Source organism: Gigantopelta aegis, chromosome 13 (assembly GCF_016097555.1).
Source record: "Gigantopelta aegis isolate Gae_Host chromosome 13, Gae_host_genome, whole genome shotgun sequence".
Lineage (NCBI taxonomy): Eukaryota > Metazoa > Mollusca > Gastropoda > Neomphalida > Peltospiridae > Gigantopelta > Gigantopelta aegis.
In genome coordinates, this window is record NC_054711.1 from 30,163,323 (window position 1) to 30,187,639 (window position 24,317).

At 40.4% G+C, this 24,317-nt stretch overlaps 1 protein-coding gene across 1 annotated transcript; it reads left to right on the plus strand.

Moving 5' to 3' along the window:
• Positions 1-4,565: 4,565 nt before the first annotated feature.
• LOC121387257 (probable G-protein coupled receptor 139) lies at positions 4,566-24,317 on the plus strand. Its single transcript, XM_041518282.1, has 4 exons — positions 4,566-4,880; positions 17,843-18,392; positions 20,151-20,596; positions 24,168-24,317. Exons 1-4 carry the CDS (start codon positions 4,566-4,568, stop codon positions 24,315-24,317), a joined length of 1,461 nt encoding a protein of 486 aa, XP_041374216.1.

A 24,317-nucleotide genomic window follows, 5' to 3' on the forward strand; every position in this document is an offset into this window, starting at 1 on the left:
GAAATTTTAAACAAAAACAAACTTCAAGATATAACAACGTGGCCATAGTACAAAGACAATTCCACTGATTCGTGTTCAAGTGACCCAAATGGCCATAGCTGGTCTAGACATAAAAATTCGACCTTGAATTGCCCAGACCTAATATATATCATGTATCATCAGCTGAAATGATCATATTACGAAGTGTGACGGTACATCTCTCTAATTTGTTTTCGCCTGTGGCGATTTTACTTGTTTTAGAGGGCCGAAATGCAGTTTAATTGCACTTAAGCCCAGATGGGCAACTTACAGTTACGTAATACTTCGCATCGAGCGGACATTCCAATATGCACTTAGTCCATTGCTGTGGATGCCATGTGGCGAGTAGTTACGTAATACCTCTGCGAGTGCGGGTTTTACAAAACGTGATTTGGCGACGATGGCGTCAGTAAGTCTGACGATCAGAGAGAAATAATACCGACTCTAGTAGAGTTGGAATATAAGATGATACGTGAGGTACCGCCTTGGGCCCCCAGGCAAAATCTGAGAAGATAATAAATAGCTAGTGTTTTAGAGATATCGAGGAGAAACGGAAAAGGAAGCTTCCTGGGAACGTTAGTCCGTTTGGACTTTGGTAAAATATCATTTCAGCTCTGTGTATATCAAAGATGTGATTGATGTGACTTTAAATATTTTGATACTGTTTATACCAATATTCTTTAGACAGTGTTTTTCGGTCATCTAGACGAAGTAAATCGTAGACTTTTTGTTCTAACATTATATGAGTTTTGGTAATATAAAGCTTCTTTCAGCGCCTAGACGACCTAGGTACACTGTAGGTTATTGTCTTTATTGTGATAGGTACCAATATTAATTCTGTGTCACAAGGTTACTGAAGAGTAGTCCAGGGCCTTAATTAAAAAGCAGCACCAGTTAGGAATAGAGCTTTAAAGACCTGAAATAATAATTAAGTGTGGCCCTGGAAGCGTTCCTAAATCATCAAACGTAATTTGACGAGTAGTTAAAAAGCAAAAAAAATTAACCAGTTAGGAATGGGATGTAATTCCTTTATTATTAACTTCTCTGGAAGCGTTTCTCAATTACCACACGTGTGGGTGGGTGTATTCGGTGAAGTGATTCGCATCATTGTGTCACCAGACCCCTAGAGATCCGGAATTAAGTGATCAGTTCTGGGTTGTTATATATGCTGTTATTAATTTACTACAACGGCAAAACATTTATCAGCGTAGATATACAGATTCCAAAGTGTATTGTGTTCTTGTTGTGTTTCTAGAGAACTAACGTGACGAATATTAAACATATACTTACAGTTAAGATATAAAACGTGATCATAGACAGAGACAAGCCACCTAGGGTTTAAAAGCCTGTTACATAGAGAACTAATAGATATACAAATTAGACCTTGATTTTGATAATCGCCTAATATATATCATGTTACGGGAATTATAGAATCCCCGTGACAGGAGCGAAGCAAAAATAAATGAAATGCTTGATGACAATAGTTTTTACAAAGAAAGTGACAGAAATGATAGAACTATCTTGAAAAATCTACATAAATTGATACGTAAATATTCTGCAGAGCTTCACGAGAAGGAAGAGTCATATTTGTTATTCTCGGACTTTGCCACTGCTAATTTCTATGTTTTACCCAAAATACACAAGAATAAAACGACACAGGAAGCAATACTCCAACAGAATAGTGAGTATGTAAAAACAGTGGAACCTAACGATCTATCTTTTAGACCCATTGTAGGTGGACCCCGGAGCCCTACACAGAGGCTCAGTAATTTTCTGGATATCATACTGAAACCAATCGCCACTTCTGTACCAAGTTATGTGTGCGACGATATTGAATTTTTAAAAGACTTACCTAATTCCTGCCCAGAAAATGCCATTCTAGCTACGTTTGACATAGTAGGTCTATATACAAACATTCCTGCTGATCTAGGAATCAAAGCCATTAAACATTTTGCAGAAAAATCACTTGACAATTTTCTGTGAATTTTATGCTTGAAGCTCTCCACTTTGTATTGGACAACAACACCTTTGACTTTAATGAGAAACACGTCAAATTAAAGGGTGTGCAATAGGATCAAAGGTTAGTCCTACCTATGCAACTCTCGTGGTTGCTTATTTGGAAGAGACATTATTCAGTAACATCAATGAACAGTGGGATAATATATCAGCAGATTATGTTACATTAAACTGGAAAAGGTATCTAGACGATTGTTTCTTGATATGGATAAACGATGATGACTCAAGTAAGCAATTTCACAGTATTCTAAATAATTTGCACCCATCCATACAATTTACTATGGAGACGAATCGTAATAGAATATCATTTCTGGATATTGAAATCATAAAAGAAGGTGTTAATTTAATTACGGATGTGTACTACAAACCAACTGATACACATCAATATCTCCAGTTTCATTCTTGTCATCCTAGACATACCAAACAAAACATACCCTACAGCATGGCAAGGCGTATTTGTACTATAGTTACAGACAGGGATAGGAGGGAGAACAGACTTTTAGATTTACAGATGTTTTTACGAAAACAGGGATATCCTATGGGTCTAATTACCAACTGTATTGAAAGAGTTAAGTGCATTCCAATAGAAGAGTTGAGAAAAACTTCAAATAAGTCTTGCAATCAGAATGAGAGTATTACTCTGGTCACTACATATAATCCGAACAATACTAAAACAATGCCTATTGTCCAGAACCATCTACCTATATTACTGAAAAGTTCTAAAATAAAAGCTTGCTTATCTAAAAGAAATATTATTAACAGCACTCGACAGCCTAAGAATCTTAAACAAATGCTATGTCCTTCTATATTTACATCTAACTTGTGTAAGTCTGTTAGTAAATGCGGAGACAAAAGATGCGGCACATGTGACATATTAGTTGAAGGTAATACATTTCAATTTGCAGATTGCAAATCATTCTATGTACATACCAACATGAATTGTAAGACAAAAAATGTTGTTTACGCTATAATATGTACAGGTTGCAAAGAAAATTATATTGGAGAGACCGGTATGGAACTTCGATACAGGGTCACCTTGCATAAACAGCACATTAGGGACTCTTCAACCAGTATTTTGTGGGTAAGTCATCACATCAAAAGCTGTGGGAACGGCAAATTTACTATATTCCCATTTTATAAAGTTATGATGGATGACAAACAATTTCGACAGCAAAAGGAAGCCCATTTTATTCGCATTTTCAAACCAAAACTTAACATACGCTAACCCATACTGTGATCACTACACGCCAACATAGTTTGAAACTTTGTTGTACAATGTATCTACTGTTAGAACATTTGACTTTTATATGCGTGTTTACATGTATTACAATGTAACAATAGCAATGTTAATATGACAGTTATATACCGTCACTATAATTATAATTATTATCTCGTTTAATGTCAAATATGCAATTTGTTCGTGGTATTCATCTTTTATTGTTAGAATTGCCGTGACGTCATCGAAATTACCTCCTGCTGTAGATGACATCATGTATATATATATATATATATATATATATATATATATTATCTATATCTATATCTATATCTATATATATATGATGGCGCCCTTGAATAAACTTTCACCTTTTGCCATTCAAAAGGCAATTGTTGGCTTGGCTGGTGAGAAAATTAAGAATGGGCTGTTTTTTGCAATGTGCCGATTAAGGTAACTCCGTATACCTCCGTCAACTCGTCAAAGGGAGTGATCAGAAAAAAAGAAAGAAGTGTTTTATTTAACGACGCACTCAACACATTTTATTTACGGTTATATGGCGTCAGACATATGGTTAAGGACCACACAGATTTTGAGAGGAAACCCGCTGTCGCCACTACATGGGCTACTCTTCCGATTGGCAGCAAGGGATCTTTTATTTGCGCTTCCCACAGGCAGGATAGCACAAACCATGGCCTTTGTTGAACCAGTTATGGATCACTGGTCGGTGCAAGTGGTTTACACCTACCCATTGAGCCTTGCGGAGCACTCACTCAGGGTTTGGAGTCGGTATCTGGATTAAAAATTCCATGCCTCGACTGGGATCCGAACCCAGTACCTACCAGCCTGTAGACCGATGGCCTGCCACGATGCCACCGAGGCCGGGAGTGATCAGATGCAGAGATCTGGAAGAAATATGCCAAAATTAAGTTCGCAGGGTCTTACTGCTGTGAGGAAGATAAAGGTTCGTCGAAACAATGACTTGTTACCGATGAATACTTGTATCCTCACCTTTAACGTCCTTACCCTTTCCCAGTCTGTCAAAACTGGTTAACTTAATATCCCTGTTGAACCCTTTATTCCAAACCCCTTGCGTTTCTTCAAATGCCAGAGGTTTGGCCATGGTCAAAACACATGTCGTGGCAGACTTACATGTGCTCGTTGTGGTCTTTTTGACCATAACAGCAAGACATGCAAGAACGATGTACTTTTTCTCAACTGCAAAGGCAACCACTGTGCATACTCGCCAGAGTGTCCGCGGTGGAAACAGGAAAAACGAGTTCAACAGGTAAAGGTACAAAATAAACTATCCTTCATGGATGGCAGAAGGTTGGTGGAGACAGCAACACCGACAGTGGCTGACAAGTCATACGCAGCTGCTGCCAAAGTCGCCACTAAAAGTGTTGTAGTCAACACAGACCTAACCTGGCACTGTGACGAAGACAAGTACAAAACACTGTCGGACATTGAGAAGGCACAAAAACAAGTGAACAAAGCAGCACAAAAAGAAAAAGTTACTCCCCAGCACAAGGAAATTGAAACCCAAGTGTCACTGAATTCTAAGAATCCCCCAAATAGGTCGAGCACTAGTCTCCCTAAGACAGGCAGTGACACAAAGAAATCTAAAGAAGTACTGCCTGGTAGGCTGAAAAAGATTGAACTACGTTCGATCATGATCAGCAATATGCATGAAACTTTGGCTGATATCGGTGATGATGATATGGAGATCACAAAGACCACCAGCAAAGCCAAAGATAAAAACCGTACTTCCTCCCTATGGAAAATAACGTTATCCAGTGGAGCTGTCGTGGGCTTAAGCCCAATTTTGATGAATTAAGTCTTCTAATTCAAAAGTATAATCCGCTTGCAGTATGTCTTCAGGAAACCTTCCTGAAGGATACTGACAGTATTAACATTAGAGGATTTAATCTCTACCATAAATGTCCAGAAACTGAAAATAGAGCGTCTGCGGGTGGTTCCATTGTTGTAAAGGAAAACATTCCACAGAGTGAAGTCATATTAAAGTCAAATGTATAAGCTGTGGCTGTAAAGATCACGGCTCATAAAACTATTGCTCTACTGTAGATTATCAATTTCCGTACATTCGAAGTCGAGAGTTGGTCTATTTTTAGAGGGTATTACATCAGTTCAAAGTCACAGACTCGTGTTTCACTCAGTTATAACTTTATCAAAATGTGTTACAGGTTTGTAGATTAACTAAACGTAGTGTTAATTTTCACGAGTTGAAACTGGGGTATGTCCCTTTAATACCTGTAATTGTACCTATTTTTGCATTTTTTATGAATAAATACATAAAACCAGTGATGTACTTTGTATGAAAAAATTGCAACAAAGTGCCACCAGATTGCACCATTTAAAGTATAGATTTCAAAAATCGCCTAAAAAAACCTCAACCCCCCACAAGCTCCCCCGTAGTACACCTACCACTTTCTAATTCTAAAATGTTGGCAAGTATGTACTTACCTTTTCCGACGCCCAATAGCCGATGTGTATTTTTGTGCTGGGATGTCGTTAAACATTCATTCAGACCCAGGCCTGTGTGTGATACTGAGTACTAGTTCTGTCTCCCCCTTGCCCCCCCCCCCCTTCCTTCTGCATTAGTTACAACATGAATGTTATAGGACACAAAATGTTCTAATCGGTGAGGAATTGGAAATGTGTTGTTCATTGTGCAATCTAATTAAAATTAGCGCCACTATTACATGTGGTTATCAGGGGCGTAGGCGAACCCCCCTCCGCTGAAGCAAATGGTCCGCTTTCAGAACTAAAACATACAGGTGTATACATATGGAGTTTCTGGTGGTGCAAATTTTTTTTAGAAAAAGGTCCACTTGGTTCATATTCGAACTCTATCTCTCCCCCCCCCCCCCCCCCCCCCCGGTCCAGATCACGCTACGTCCCTGGATCTAACAGCAGTCCGTTGGAGCTCATGTCCAGTTGACCTTTCGTTCGACCAATCAAAACCTTACTTGCAAAATAATGCCAGTGATTTAAAAAGAATTTGAAAACATTCGGGATTATGCCGAGGGTATACGAAATGATTCGGGTGAATTTCGAAGTATGCCGGAAACTAATTGCAATATAAAATTTTACATAAAATTCGTTACAAGACGAAAAAAAAAAACCTGATGGTATAGCCATAAAATCTGTTTATACTAGTATACAATCCAGAGTTTATTACTGCACTTTCCCCCCTGTTTTTTCAATGTTGAAATAGACCAACAAGTTCGCCTATTCCATAAATAGTCTCGCCCGATTTTTAGAATTTTTATGCTCCCGAATAACGCTATAAAAGGCGAAGTGTAATTGGTCGATATTAAAATTGCTATTTATAGATGAAATGTCACCTGGACATGGGAGTCCACGCAATGCTGTTAGATCTACTGGTAGACCCAGTAGAGCTAAATTTAATCACATTGTTCATTGTGGATCATAAAATACGTTCAAAACACTAGACGAATGTATAGTAATTTTAGCGGAAGGTCAAGACTAGCGAAGTTTAGAATACCCGAAAAATATATTGAAAAAATAAATATATATATTGCTCAAGGTCAGGTTTCCGACCTCCTTTGGAAATATCTGGGCCACAGGCAGCACATTTTACTTGCGAGCCTATCCGTTCCACTACTAATGCAATTAAATTGCGACCATTTTCGTGTGCATGACAACTATTCATAAATTACTAATAAGACAACACCTATTTGTGCTTATAAAATTAGTTGTTTCTGTCCTGATCAAATTAAGTATGTCCTACACATGCAGCTTGAAATAGACATCGGTTTAGGATTGGGAGATCAAAGAACAAAAGTGCAGATGAATGAAAACAATGTTTTACTTGGTTGCTTTCGGGAACCACAAAGTGTGTTGATTTCATGTTACTACATTGAAGTACTAATTTTGTTATTGTTCTAATTTCTTTGTTTTCATTTATTATTACGCGTTTATCCCCGTTTGAGTCACCACACGCACACCTTTTAGACTTGAGTGTGGGCACATTAATAGTGGACTAATTTAAAAAAAAGTCCTAATAACAGGGTGGTGGAAATTTTAATTCTTTAATTTGTTGTATATTTGACTGTGGTCGTAGTTTTGGAAGTATTTAGGCACTGACGTGCTGTAGAAAGATTCACGGTCGAAATTTAGAGGTGTACTTGTAGAGGAAATACGGTATCTCGTAATAGGAGTTAGTCATAATTATTGCGCAGATTAGATATGTTACACAGCCCGAATACTCAGACTGTAAGAGAGCTAGACGGACATTTGGATGGTTGTTAGCCTTATTATACTCGGATACCAAGCTATATAATTTGTTTCGCAATCGATGCCCACCAAAGAGTAGTCAAAGATTCCCGCTCAATTACCACAACAATCCTGTTTGACGTCAAATACATTTACAAATATATTTTTCAATAAAAATGTCTTCACTTTTTTCTAACAACTTGTAAATCATTAATACCCAGAAGTTACAGAACTCTAAAGTCGCCACGTGAGGGTATTTTGAATCAAGAGTTACTAAGCCTCCAGAAGCAATTTGAAGACCTTTGGTGGGTCTGAGTATTATATGATGTCACTTTGGTAATATTGAAAGAAGATACTAACACACTTCTAGGTAGATTAGCAAATGTGCAAACATTGCTCTTGTACTTGGTATATACTCTGCATTGTGCGGAGACACGACTCTGATCATGTATTACGATACTGTCGTTCAGATTTTATAGACTGAGCATTGTTTAACTATTGATCGGCCTTGGTGGCGTCGTGGTTAGGCCATTGGTCTACAGGCTGGTAGGTACTGGGTTCGATCCCAGTCGAGGCATGGGATTTTTAATCCAGATACCAACTCCAAACCCTGAGTGAGTGCTCCGCAAAGCTTAATGGGTAGGTGTAAACCACTTGCACCGACCAGTGATCCATAACTGGTTCAACAAAGGCCATGGTTTGTGCTATCCTGCCTGTGGGAAGCGCAAATAAAAGATCCCTTGCTGCTAATCGGAATAGTAGCCCATGTAGTGGCGACAGCGGGTTTCCTCTCATAATCTGTGTGGTCCTTAACCATATGTCTGACGCCATATAACCGTAAATAAAATGTGTTGAGTGCGTCGTTAAATAAAACATTTCTTTCTTTCTTTTGTTTAACTATTGTTTTATACAGAAAGTCACGTATTTTTCTCTGTGCCTTGAACAATACGTACGTGCATTTCATGTTGTAGACAAAACTAACACTGGGCGAGTGAAAACTGCTGCGAGCGACTGGGAATACTTATAATTAACCAGTTAGGTTATTTTGCTGTGTTGTTGTATGGATCACTGTTGGATCATTGTGACATTCAGTTGTTTCAATTCAGAAATACTTTCATGAACCATTTCTTCTGAGTTGACTGATGATTGTATACATAGCACTATTAGCAATTGTGTCCACACAATGTACCCGGAGGGGGGGGTGGGGGGGGTGGGGGGAGCAAACTCCTTTTTAAGATGGACCGAGCGTCTGGGTATATCTAAGATCACAACCAAGGTGGTCAACCTTGTCAGCAAGCTACTGGACATGTGTAGATGACTGTCAACTGTGATGCCCATTCACGGAATGTTTTCCACTTGCTAAGTAGCCAGTCTCAGATTTCGACTCTATAGGGAAAGTTGGGACGGGATTTAGCTCAGTGGGTTGAGTGTTCTCTTGAGATGCTTACTTCACAGGATCAAACCACCTTGGTGGAACAGTTCAACTGATTGGTTTTTTTCTCGTTCCATCCAGTGCACCACAAATGATCAAAGGTCCTGGTATGCGCTTTTGGGTGTCAAACATTTGGTAATTATGACTCGTCGTCATCAGAGGAAATCCGCTACATTTTTCCATTGGCAGCAAGGGATCTTTTATATGAACTTTCCCACAGACAGGAAAGAACATGTCACTGCCTTTGTCCAGTTGTGGTACACTGGTTGGAATGAAAAAAAAACCCCACAATCCGCTGAATGGATCCACCGAGGTGGTTCGATCCTGCGACGCAAACACCTCAAGTAAGCACTCAACCGACTGAGCTAAATCCCGCTCCTAGTTGAGAAGGAAGGAAGGAAATGTTTTATTTAACGACGCACTCAACACATTTTATTTACGGCCATATGGCGTCAGACATATGGTTAAGGATCACACAGATAATGAGAGATGAAACCCGCTGTCGCCACTTCATGGGTTCCTAGTTGGGATGGCGGAAAACACCTTAGTGCCCACCATTGACCTACTTCCGGGTTGTATGGCAGAGTTATTAGCGCTCTGAATGCAAGTTCTTGCAGTGTTTGTTTACCGACAATTAAAGTAGCTCAATCGAATACAAAGAGGATGTAATCGATAATGAAGGTAAGACACTAGCTGCAGACGATACGGAAAACAAACACAACATTATTATTGAGTCAGATAGAACAAACAGAAGATGAGAATTTGAGAGTTTTATATTTAAATAAACTTTTTTTCTTTTTTTTTCTTTAAATATACCTAGATAATGACGGGCACTTTAGTTGGCACACATATACTGATTAATGATGTGCATTGCGAAACAGTTACGTGAGACCAACTAAGAAAGGAAATGTTTTATTTAACGACGCACTCAACACATTTTTCATTTACGGTTATATGGCGTCGGGACCAACTAAGAAGGTAAGATATATATAACTAAAATCTCTAGTGCGAAAGTTTTTAAAATGCATCTAATGCGGTCCAACGAATCACCTGAAAGGGCCGAAAAGGACTGAACATTTTCGGTGTTTAGTATGTTCCATTTCGGTCCTTTTCGGTCCAATTTCGGCCCTTTTCGGTTTTTTGTCGGACCCTATTTAAAGCTGCTATATTGAGTATCATAGGTACAACCCCTGCAACTGCCCACGTCAATCGGCAATGCCGTGGAGATTGCCGTGGAGCTTTTAATTTCCCGACGACACTTTTTTGCCTTGGACTGTATTCAGGGTTTTTTCAATGACATGGTTGTTTTTTTTTTTTTTTGCTGTGGACATTTTCTTAATTGCAGGTGTTGATATATCGGAATCAAAACCGGCTGAGTTTCATGATTATAAATTGTCTAAATTCTAAAAAGCGACCATCGGAACCTGTCAAATTTGAATAATTGCCTAGTAAATTTTAAATTGCAATAGTTCTGCTATTTAGCTTTTAAGTCGGAACATTTCATCTGATTAAAGCGTTTTTGACAGTTAAAGGGACATACCCTAGTTTTTAAACGCTAAGCATGTTGTTTTACTATTAGAGCCGTTTCTGATAACTGAAATCATACTTTACTTAGATTTTATTGCTTAGATTATCCATGTCCGTACATTCGAAGTGTTTTGGGTCATCCTGGTGTTTTTAATACCACAAAATGCATTTCTCATATTTCTAAAAACGCACGTGCGTTTGAGAAGTAACAGTTATGGAGTCCCGTTTTAGTCTATTTTTAGAGGATATTTCACCATTTCAAAGTCACAGACTTAAGTTTCACTCAAGTGTAACTTTATCGAAATATGTTACAGGTTTGTAGATTAACTAAACTTAGTGTGCATTTTCATGGGCTGAAACTAGGGTCTGTCCCTTTAATAGTTTTATTTCTCATATATTAACAATTTATTTTGAAATCCTTTCTTTAATATACGTGGCCATGCACCTAATATGTATCCCGTTTCTTTGGCACTAATTGTTATTGTCATTTTGTAATTATATAATATTTTTGCATTTACAATAGTCATCCATTTTTTATTTTGTTGTAGTGATTCATTGCAGTTCAAATGTGCCCTGTGTATCTAACTGGGGATGAGCCTAAAATACTATACAATGATTATGTTTAATTTTCTTTGTGTTCCAACCAATATCTAAGCCAGAAGCCATTGCAGATTACTGTTAAAGAGTGGGTGGAACGTCCAATAACGACACCTGAGGTACTTCAAAATGCAATAGTATACATTATCAAGTACGGCAAAAGCAAGTCGACATTGTATGTGTGTGTGTGTGTGTGTGGGGGGGGGGTGACAGATCGAGGTCGCAAAGTAGTTTTTCATGTGTAACACACACAGTTTCCACAGGGGGTCGGAGGCATGTGTCTCACACACACACAAACACACTCACACCCCACACACACACACACACTCACCCCCCCCCCCCCCCCCCCCCCCCCACACACACACACCTGGATCCACGCGCCTGTTTGCCCCAAAGTTCACTGGAATACCAGTCGTACACTCTACATCCAAGCAGCCGTACACTATCCCCTTCGGATGAATGCCAGTCAGCCGTACACTCTACATCCAAGCAACCGTACACCATCCCCACGAAGGAATACCAATCAGCCGTACACCATCCCCACGGATGAATACCAATTAGCCGTACACTTTACCTCCAAGCAACCGTACACCATCCACACGGAGGAATACCAATCAGCCATACACAGCCAAAACCCGCCACATTTTTCTATCAGTAGCAATGGATACTGTGTACGCACAATCCCACATACATGCTAGCACATACCACGGCATTTGATATACAAGTCGTGGTGCACTGGTTGAAAGAGAAATGGAAAGATTTCCGCCCGCATGTCTAACTACTTGGCAGCCATCTTGAATTTTATTTTGTCAAACAGCGAATTCTAATTTTAAAAAAGAGCTGCAAACTGACCAGGAATAGACTGCATGTAGATATCATAATTTGGGCATGCGAATATGTGATGAGCCCATGGAGGTCATGGCAACGTTGTTTCGGAGAAAGTTATCGACCAAGACACGGACGTTTGTTTTTCTTTCTAAAAAACCACTCAACGATTCTTGCATTCACAAATATTTACCTTTGTACTTTCATAAGTGTTTGCCGGTTTGCTATGTACACAGTTCTGGAAAGAGTCAAACATCACATATCATGCTCCGTTTGGTTCCGTCAACTCTCGTTCGATTTCCGTTTCGTTTCGTGGCAGTGGTGCAGTAGTCTAGTCTGCGATGCACTGACCTAGTTATTGGGCAGTGTAAACTATTTTCTGCTTACCACCAAATAGGCATTTCCAATTGAAGATGAATTCGGCGAATTTATTTCATTATTAATTAACAATAGATAAATAAAAAATAAAGTATGTGTTCTTCAACATCACTAGAGCACATTGACATATTGTATGTTAAACATGTGGTAATTATAACATTTAGTCTTGGAGGAGAGAGGAAGATACCACGGCATTTGATATACCAGTCGTAGCACATTGACATATTGTATGTTAAACATGTGGTAATTATAACATTTAGTCTTAGAGAGGAGAGAGGAAGATGCCACGGCATTCGATATACCAGTCGTAGCACACTGGTTGGAACGGGAAAAACACTCAGAGAATGGGTTCTTTGATCGTTGAGAAAGTAATCCAGTGAATTGATTTAAGCTTAGTGCGAGACATGTAATATTTTGGTCGACAGCAGGGGAATACAATATTTAATATTATTACCCATATGGATGAAAATATCTTGATACATTTCAAAGTGATACGTCCCACTTGGCGATGGAAGGAAATACAATATTTAATAATATGAATTGATTTAAACTATGTGAGAGACATGTAATATTTTGATCGTCGGCAGCAGGGGAATACACTATTAGATAATATGAATAACTTTAAACTTAGAGATATGCAATATTTTGGTCGTCAGCAAGGGAATACTGATCAATTATTGGCCGTCATGGAGGGCAATATCATGTTTTACATCCCTGCTTTGTTTATCAGAATCGAAATATGACAATGCTTACAATTTCCCGCAATGCGTTAAAACTGATTAAATTTGTATGACACGCAGAGGAATGCGGAAATAAACAGTTGAAACATTACCAAGACAAAAATCAAATTCGAGACACTATGACCAGCAAGAGTGTCAGAATCATATTAATAACAAAATAAAACACAAAATGTGATAAATCTGAACATACATTTATAATGAACAGTTACCGATTACCTCCAAATGCATTTTTATTTGTAACATGGAATCCCGAGAGTGCTGATTCCAACTGCATTTTGATTTATAATGTACGTTTCAAAATCTGCGAGATATTCATTACACAATTTGACGATTAATGACCTTGTCTTTATAATCTTTGCGGAATTAAACTCAGTATGAATAAAAATTATATATTTTTCTTGAAGAACAGCAAAGTGTTTTGTCACAAGTGTGTGCTTGTTTACATTAAAAGTAGCAGTTGACATTGCGTTACGTTACCTACTCATTAATTGGATTCGTCTCATCTTTATTTTCATTGGTTAAATCTCCCAGGGCAATATCACTTTTGATGGACCGGTGGGACCGTCTCAGGGCAATATCACTATTTACGGAAGGTCATGGGACTGGTTGTTGACCAATAAGAATACAGATATATTTTCATTGTGTAATAAAATATATAATACTGTGAATTACTTTAAATTTCATGCGGATTTTTTTTTTAATACGGTGTGGATATTTTCCCAGTTTCTGCTCAACCAACTGGGAAAATATTATAATAACTGACCCGGGCAGATACATGTGTGTGTGTGTGTGTGTGCGCGTGTGTGTGTGTGTGTGTGTGTGCGCGCGTCTGTGTGTGTTTGTGTGTTGTGTGTGCTGTGTGTATATATTAGTGTATATATATGCACACACACACATGATATTGCGAATATTCGATGGATATACACACAATATTCGCACAAAGACACACACACGATATACATATGTTATTGACACGTCACACTTAAGGGTTTTTTTTTTAGCTTAACATGTACACACTTTGAATTACACACGCCGAACACACACCCCCGCGCGCGCGCACGAACACACACACGCACGAACACACACACACACATCGCACGCACGAACACACAACTAGCCTAGCTACGAACACACACACAAGAATTTAAGGGTCACACACACGCATCGACACATTTTCACGGTCACACACACAAACACACACACACACGCACGAACACACACACACACACACACACCAAAAATATATACACACACACACACGCACGACACAGACACACATACTAGAACACACACACACACATACACACGCACTCACACACACACACACTCACGCACGTAAATTAGGGCAAAGCGAAAGGTCTGCTAAGTGCCCATAACTTGCTTTTTCACGCACATGTGTACACACATGTTCACACACACAAATTTCCGTATACACACACACACGCACGAACACACATACACACTCGCAAATTCGACAATGGTACACGTCAACTGACTAACACACATCACTCACACTACACTTGGCTTCACGAACACACACACGTACGCAAAGAAATGTTGCACACAGACTTGGTGTCACACACACGTGTCGTTGGCACGACACGTGGCAACGGTACCAAGCAACGAACACACACACACACATCGTCACACGTTCGGGACGACCCCGAACACACACACACGCACAGGACCGCTACACACACACACGAACACACACTACGTCAACGCACAACACACACACGCACGATTACACACACACACGCACTGCACACACACACACGAGTGTCACATCAAACGGACACACGCACACACGTCTGAACACACAATCACGAACACACACGCCACACGCACCACTCCTACCACGTCACACAACACACACGTCACGAACACACACACTGCACGAACACACACACACGGGGTCACGAGTGAACACACACTGCGACGAACACACACACACTCCAGTTCACGACGGTCGGGTTCGTGTCACACACGTCCGAACGCACGCACGCTGACGTTACACGTTAGACAACGTCACCGGTTCGGTATGTGGCAGCGTCATGATATGGGAATATCTCTATCCAAACAGGACCCCCGAATATTGGTGGATGGCACTAAATAAATCAATAATCTGACTCGATTATCCGGCCGTTGTTTCTCCCAGGCCTTCAGCAGATTGGCGGCGGGGCAGTTACACCCAGGATGACAATGCCAGACCCCCCGCGCCAGGGTGGTAAAAACTTTCTCAAACAACAAGGTATCGCCAGGATGGATTGGCCAGCATATTCGCCTGACTTGGCCCCAATAGAGCACGCCTGGGACGAATTAGGCAGGAGAGTTCGGGATAACCATGCCCACTTCGGCCAGCCTTCATGATCTGCGTCAACTTCTTATGGCAGAGTGGCGGGCCTTCCCCACTTCAGTTCAGACGTCTGATCAACAGCATTCGGCAACGATGTGTCGAGTGTATTCGCGCCAGGGATGGATTCACACACTATTAAACGAATGTTCTAATGTGTAAAATCCATGTTTGACAACCTTCAACTTTAACAGCATGTCATGTGACTTTCTTGTATACAGTGACGTTTATTTGTGTTTTTTTGTAAATATGGAACAATAAATTAAATTTTTGGTGTAGTTTACATCATCAATCTAATACACTCTGAAACTTATTTGGTTATACATTTTAATATATCAGTCGTGGTGCACTGGCTGGAACGAGAAATAGCCCAATGGGCCTACCGACGGGGATCGATCCCACACCGACCGCGCATCGAGCGAGCGCTGTACCACCGGGCTACGTCTCACCCCTTTTTTAAATGTCTACAGCACCCGGTGTTCCCAGGCGATCACCCATCCAAGTACTAACCGGGCCAGGCGATCACCCATCCAAGTACTAACCGGGCCAGGCGATCACCCATCCAAGTACTAACCGGGCCAGGCGACCACCCATCCAAGTACTAACCGGGCCAGGCGACCACCCATCCAAGTACTAACCGGGCCAGGCGACCACCCATCCAAGTACTAACCGGGCCAGGCGACCACCCATGCAAGTACTAACCGGGCCAGACGATCACCCATCCAAGTACTAACCGGGCCAGGCGATCACCCATCCAAGTACTAACCGGGCCAGGCGATCACCCATCCAAGTACTAACCGGGCCAGGCGACCACCCATCCAAGTACTAACCGGGCCAGGCGATCACCCATCCAAGTACTAACCGGGCCAGACGTTGCGTAACTTCGGTGATCAGACGAGAACCGGTGCATTCAACGTGGTATGGCCGTAGAAATGCGACAAAAAGAGACAGACAGACATACAGATAAAAAGAGAGATAGAGAGAGTGCAAGTAGGTATGTGTGTGTGTGTGTGTGTGTGTGTGAGAGAGAGAGAGAGAGAGAGAGAGAGAGAGAGAGAGAGAGAGAGAGAGAGAGAGAGAGAGAGAGAGAGAGAGAGAGCGCAGGGGAGGAAAGGAAACCCAAGTAACGACACTTAGGCTATTTCTACCAACAAAGCGGCAAGGCTATTTTATAATGCACTGACAGGACGGTTAAGTTCATGGTCTTTGCTGTACCATTCGTGGGGCACTGGTTGGGGCTGGGAAATCCCGAGTCCATAGGGGTGTATTGATCCTGTGACACAATGCACCTCAGGCGAGAACCGAGCTACATTCCATACGTCAGTAGACCAGGACACCAGGTCATGGAAACCTTGCCCGTGTAGAACATGCTCTAATCCGGGAAGTAGGTCATCCTCCATGACGTCGGCTGATGGCCTTGTAATACATTGAAATATTTGTACAGTCGGATTGTTGTGGTCATTCCTAATCAATGATCACTCTGTTCGATATCGAGTTACATTTGGAAACAGATATTATCTCAGTATAATTAAACGGTGATCTAACACGAACGGTTTAGGAAAATGCCAAATGTATTCATACAGCATCGTTATGATATACACTATGTAGATATCGCCTATACATCAAATACACATATAAATAAACACATATACACACGTTTGTTTTGCTTAACAACACCACTAGAGCACATTGATTAACTAATCATCTGCTGTGCCATGACAAATATTTGGTGATTCTGACATGTAGTCGTCAGAGGACAGGGATCGATATGCATTTGCGAACTCAGTGGGCCCATTGGGCTATTTCCCATTCCAGCCAGTGCACTACGACTGGTATATCAAAGAATATGGTATGTGTTAGCTTGTCAGTAGGATAGTGGATATAAAAAAATGAAAAAAAACACAAAAATTCGCTATATGTAGGAATTATCAAATGTTTGACATCCAATAGCCGATGATTAATAAATCAAGACAAACTTTACTTTTAACTGTCATCAGAAGAAATCCACTACATCTTTCCATTAGCAGCAAAGGATATTTTATATACATTTTGCCACAGTCAGGATAGCACATACCACGACCTCATATACTAACTGAGGTGCACAGGATGGGACGTGGGGAACGCATACATTTATTTCCACCGAAGAGATTCGATCCTACGACGAAAGCGCCCCAGGCGAGTACTCTACGGACTAAACTAAATCTGCCCCCACCCCGACACATGTAACGCATACATATATATTATAAAAATAACAATACCTGCGACAGTCTCTCTCTCTCTCTCTCTCTCTCTCTCTCTCTCTCTCTCTCTCTCTCTCTCTCTCTCTCTCTCTGTGTGTGTGTGTGTGTGTGTGTGTGTGTGTATGTGCGTGTATGTGCGTGTACGTGCTTGCCTGTGCATGTATGTATGTAATTTTGTGGTACAAAAAATCTTCATTCTCTATTTTATGTTTCAGCCTCAGCTTATTTTTCACATCCTAGACGCTGGCTGAGGTTTACTCAATGGCATCGAATAACACTGGATATTCATTGAACTCAACTCAGCCAATCAATGAACTAGAAACCTACATCGAGTACCAAATTTCATTAAAAATACACCTCTACTACCTTCCGGTAATAGCTTCAATCGGACTTCCGGGGAACGTCATTTCCTTTGTCGTTCTAGCATTTTTCTCCTTTCGAAAGAAAACCACCTCGATCTATCTGGCGGTTATTTCCGTTCTGGACTCTTTCATACTTTGTATAAGCATTGTCTGGCACGTGAACAGAAAGATGCCCGAAGAGCAGATCTTTAACACTGCATCGTGCAAAGTAGTCCACTTTCTGTTCTTCTTCTCCATCCACTACAACGTCCTCCTGGTGGTGGCTGTGACAGTGGAGAGGTTCATTGTGGTTGTGTTCCCGCTGAAGGCGCAGTTATGGATCTCCACGAGGAGAACTGTGGTCGCGATCGTCTGCTGCGGTCTCTTCTCATTTGGTCTAAACTTCCATCACTTCTTCACGAAGACTGCGCGCATCTCAAAGAGCACAGGTAGGTCTAACATCATCTTGGCAAGAAGCAGTCGTAGCACTGCTATCATGGTAAATACCTGCCATCGCGAAAGTAACTTTTTCCTGCGATCACCAGCCTGTTTTTCGATGCGATGTCCGTAGCCCGAGTACTCAGCCTTTCGTAAGCTAGACGGACACTTGAACGGTTATGATCGCTCTCTGCCATCGAGATAACTGTATAGCTAAAACAGGGAATTGCTACCTACCATCAGGTAGGCAAACATTCCCGCTCTAATACAGAGTAGAGAGCAGAGAACGACCATAACCGTCAAAATATCCGTCTAGCTCTCGAACGACAGAGTACTCGAGCTATACGGAATGGTACCTTGGCTTACGAAGATGGCCTAATATGAACTAAGACGCTTGTGCAGGGGAACGGTTTCTGGGTGAAAACCCCTCCTTGCTGAAACAAATTTCTCAAAATATTTTCCGTGAAAGCATGACTCGACCCAACTCAACACATTTTATTTTAAAATATGGTTAAGGACCACACATATATTGAGGGAGGAAACCTGCTGTCGCCACTATATGGGCTACTCTTCTCGATTAGCAGCAAGGGATCTTTTAGATACACCATCCCATAGACAGGAAAACACATACCACGGACTTTGATGTACCAGTCGTAGTGCACTGGTTGGAGCGAGAAATAGCCCAATGGGCCCACTGACAGGCATCGATCCAAAACCGACCGCTCATCAAGCGAACGCTTTACCACTGGGCTATCGCTCGCCCCCGTGTATGGGAATGGTTTCAGGGGTCAAATTTTTTCTCTGAATATACTACTACTGCTACTGCTACTGCTACTACTACTACTACTACTGCTACTACAACAACAACAACTACTACTACTACTGCTACTACTACTACAACTGCTGCTACTACTACTACTACTACTACTGCTACTATTGCTACTACTACTACTACTACTACTACTACTACTACTACTACTACTACTGCTACTGCTACTACTACTACTACTACTACTGCTACTACTACTACTACTACTACTGCTACTACTACTACTACTACTACTGCTACTACTACTACTACTACTACTACTACTACTACTACTACTACTGCTACTACTGCTACTACTGCTACTGCTACTACTACTACTACTACTACTACTGCTACTACTACTACTACTACTACTACTACTACGTCTACTACTATAGCAATAACACTAACTACTACTTCTACTACTACTACAACAACTACAACAACATCTACTGCTACTACTACGTCTACTGCTGCTACTACTACTACAACAACTACAACAACAACTACAACTACTACTACTGCTGCTACTACTACTACTACTGCTACTACTACTACTACTACTACTACTACTCCTACTACTACTACTACTGCTACAACTACTACTACTGCTACTACTACTACTAATACAACAACTACTACTACTACTGCTAGTACTACTCCTACTCATACTACAACTACTACTTCTACAACTACAACTACAACAACAACAACTACTACTACTACTACGTCTACTGCTGCTACTACTACTACTACTATAGCTACTACTACTACTACTACTACTACAACTACTACTCCTACTACTACAACAATAACAATAACTACTACTACAATAACTACTAATACTACTTCTACTACTACAGCTACTACTACAACTACAACTACTACTCCTACTACTACTCCATTTCATCTACCTATGTTTCACTGCTTTCTAATGATTATTTTTCTTTCCGTTTTCTAGGTGCAACTTATTGTGGAAGTGTTCGCGGAGAAACGACCCGGTTCTTCTTAAACAAAGTGTATCCATGGATGGATTCCATGATCTACTGCGTCATACCTCTGTCGTCACTGTTTGTTCTAAACACGGTAATGATACACCACATGAGAAAGCACATCCGCCGACGTCAGAGCATGAGGACCGTAACGGCAACCGACTACCAGTCTAGCCAGAGACAGATGACAGTCATGCTTCTATTGGTCTCCTGCTTCTTCCTTCTGTTTACCGGACCAATGGGAATCTTCCTTATTGTTGACAAATACGTCTGGATCTCCAGAACAGCCAAAGAGAAGGCGGTATCGCGGTTACTTCACAGCATCATCGACAACATGGTGTTTACGAACCACGCCGTAAACTTCATCTTCTACTGTTTCAGTGGGGAGAGATTTCGCACGGAACTCAAGAGGATGGTGTGTTGTATCGCGTGCAGAAGAAGGAAATCCGAGTTACACGTAGGCCTGGAAATCTGCACGCTGTCAAATGGAAGTCTAGCTAATTTCTCCCGAACATCTTCTGGAAACAAAAAATCAAATCCCAGAGACGACAATAGCAACATATGCGGTTGAAAGAAGAATTGTTTTGTTTAACAACACCACTAGAGCACAATGATTAATTAATCATCAGCTATTGGATGTCAAACATTGGTAATTCTGACTCGTAGTCAACAGAAGAAACGCGCTACATGTTTCCTAATACTGAAAGGGATCTAGTACATGTAATCGGTTGACGGGCACCTGAAACAAACCTACACCGATTTAATTTCAACTCAATAACTCGAATTTACCGAGTGTAAAGCATGTATATTTTAAAATTAAATTTACAGTAGATTGATTTTTTTTTTTTTTTTTTTTTTTTTTTTGATGGGTTGCTATGATTCGAGTTAGTAGTATAATAAATGGCGTGTTAACTACAGTACACCAATAATCAAAGTAACGTTAATCCTGTTTGTAAAAGTATGTATTTATAAAAATTATAGTAAGATATATTTGGGTAGAAAACAATAGATGTTGACATTTTCTCTGTTATGATATTATTATTATTATTATTATCAGGGTTCGTACGCGCCTGGAAAACCCTTGAAAAACCTTAAAAATAAACTAATGTATTCCAGTGCTTGAATACCCTTGAAAATCATCTTGCGGTCTGGAAAACCCTTGAAAATGATAATTTGATGTCAAATAAAATATAAACGCCTAAAACGGAGGCTTTATTTACTTTATTTAACATGTAATTAAATTATTTGTTTCATTTCCGCGGCACAATCAAATGCCAATCGTCCGGCCAATCGATGTTTACCGGCTCAGTTGACGTGTGAATGTTTGTTGTTGTTTTTTTATCTTGCGATGCGAGGATCACGCGGCCACGAGATCCAAGCGACAGCGTCGCCATATTGGAAAAGAAAGTTTGTCACTTTTTGCCGCTGGGTATTTAGCAAGTTCAGGGAGCGTGTCAAGTTAATGAATCTATTGTAAACCCACAAAGATGGCTGGCACTTGCGTGTTTAACGACCTGTGGAAACTCGGTAAGGTCCTGGAATTTTGGTAAAGTTGACCTGGAAAGTGCTTGAAAAACCCTTGAATTTTGACTTCCTTTAAGTGTATGAACCCTGTATTATTATTATTATTATTATTATTATTATTTAAAACAGAGAATTTGCAGGTACATAACATGTATATTATGATACCATGATAAATGTAATAACCCCGTGTCATGTGGTTGTTACACTTTTACATTCAGTTCACAGGTTTGTGTCCATGGAGAAATCATATCATTCTGCGATGAAAACTATTGTACTTCTTTAAATGAAACAGAATAAACACAAACAAATCACTTTCAATTCCTTATTCATAAATAGTAAACAGATTATCATGGTTTAGAATTTTAATGCAACATGTTATGCATATAATACATAAGAAATCGATAAATGTTGTGTTCATGGTGTTTCTTTTTCTTGTGTAAGACTGCAATAACCCATTCCTTCCATCTTTGAGAACAGCCATCATATCAGTTAAATTAGGATATTTATTTTGAAACCACAAAACATTAACCCTTACGATAATAATTTAGAAAGTATTCCTCCTCAAACTTAATCATGTTCATGGGGGCAATTCCTCTCGGTCTCTTGCTTCTAATTCTGATTATTTTGAGGGGTGCGATTTTCCACTCTTATGCATTTTGAGGAGTGTGATTTCCACCCCCTCGTAAGCATTTTGAGCAGTGCGATTTTTAACACTCCTGGGTTTTTCAAAAACAAAAGTCTGACTGACTATTTACACGACAGTCGTATTTTTGGAACACAGCAGCCCAGTGTCATGCCGGAGACAGACCATCGTCAGCGACGCGTAGCAGTAGCCAGTAATCAGTTTCTATGTATATATATACATTGGCAGTGACAGACTATAGCTGGATTTATACTTTTGACGCCGTCACCCGCCGTAATACATTAGCATACGGCCACAGGCAGTGGCTGCCGGCGTTCGCCAACGCGTATGTTTATACTTTAAAGGTCAGGGAGCACTCGCCGTATACCGACGCATTTCGGCATAAACATTTCCAGAGTTCAGTTGTGCTGAACTTTCAAGATGTGCGCTTGCAAATGCAATTGCAAACGACCATTCAGCCAATCAGTAGTAGCCACATCATTCCACATCACATATAATAAGGAGTTTGTTTTACTCATTTACTCGGTTTACTGATTCTCTGATTATTTTTCCCTCATCCCAACCATTGCCCCACAACTGGACAAAGTCCGTGGTATGTTTTATCTTGTCTGTGGGATGATGCATATAAAATATCCCTTGCTATTAATGGAAAAATGTAGCGGGTTTCCCCTGAAACTGTCAGAATGACCATTCTATTTGACGTCCAATAGCCGACGATTAAACACTATAGTGGCGTCGTTAAATAAAAACAAACTTTACTTTCAGTTATAACTGTTGCATTAGGTCGCATTCCCAGTCTGGAGCTCAACGTGGTAAGACGTGTTTGTTTCGCTTGTGCACACTGCACGTGCTTTCGCGGCTCGACTTGGGGATCCTTCAGTTTTCTACTGGGATGTATGCGGCCATTGGAACTAACTGAACGCTGAAACGCTTCTCGTTTCGACAGTCTGCACCACCAGGTTGGATTCTTTTTTAGCGAGGTTCCTTGCCTCCACGTGATTTCTCCGTCTAACTGTGTTGACTTGTTTTTTTTCGTGACTCGTATGACGGCCATTCTTGCAGAACGCCACGGTTGTGTGCGTTTAGTCTCTACATGTCCGAGCCTGTCCTAGCAGCACTGGAAGACTGACCGCCCCACTCTAAGAAGAAATAGGAAGCGGGGTCGGCCCCTACTACTCTTTTCTAGACTTTACTTTGTTTTATTGTGATACCATCTCGTATCCTCCGGAATCAAGCGCGTCCGCACCACTATACCAACCCATGACGACTGGATTATACCCTAGTCTGATTCTCTCGTTCAGACGGATCCGGCTTCTCAAGATATGTATTTCAGCACAGCACTACTGGGCTCTACATTAACTTTTTAAGGCACCTGTCCTGTAGGACATGCAACAAATAAAACTACCTGTCCCATCAGACATACCACATGTCCTTGTATTTTTTTATTTATTTTTTCTCGCATTCATCACGTGACATGAGTTAGAAATCAGTATCCAGAAGTTGACTAGAAGAATCTTTATTGCATCACAAAATAAGATTGTGAACTTAACAATAAAATCTTCAATGTAGTCAGTGAGTCACAAATCTCAGTAAAAAAACAACCCCAAACAAACAAAAAACCCACAATCAAATGACAACAATCAACTGATGAATATTATGTTCAATGAGATAAACATTAGCACTCGAGTTTCAAATGACCAGACATCAATTGTAATCGCATCTATATCACAATAAACAAAACAAAGAATATAAAAAAAATCAACTGATTGATATGCACTAGTGTTTCAAACAATTTAATACAGCTTACTTCGTTGTTAAGGAGGAGCTCCCCTTCACTGTCTACCCAAAGTTATTATCACTCCACGAAAAGAATGGTGCTAAGATGGGTAACCAGTGTCAAAGTGACAATGCTTGTCGGCGATTCATCAAGTACCTCTACGAAGATGTCACGGCTACAACCATTGAATAG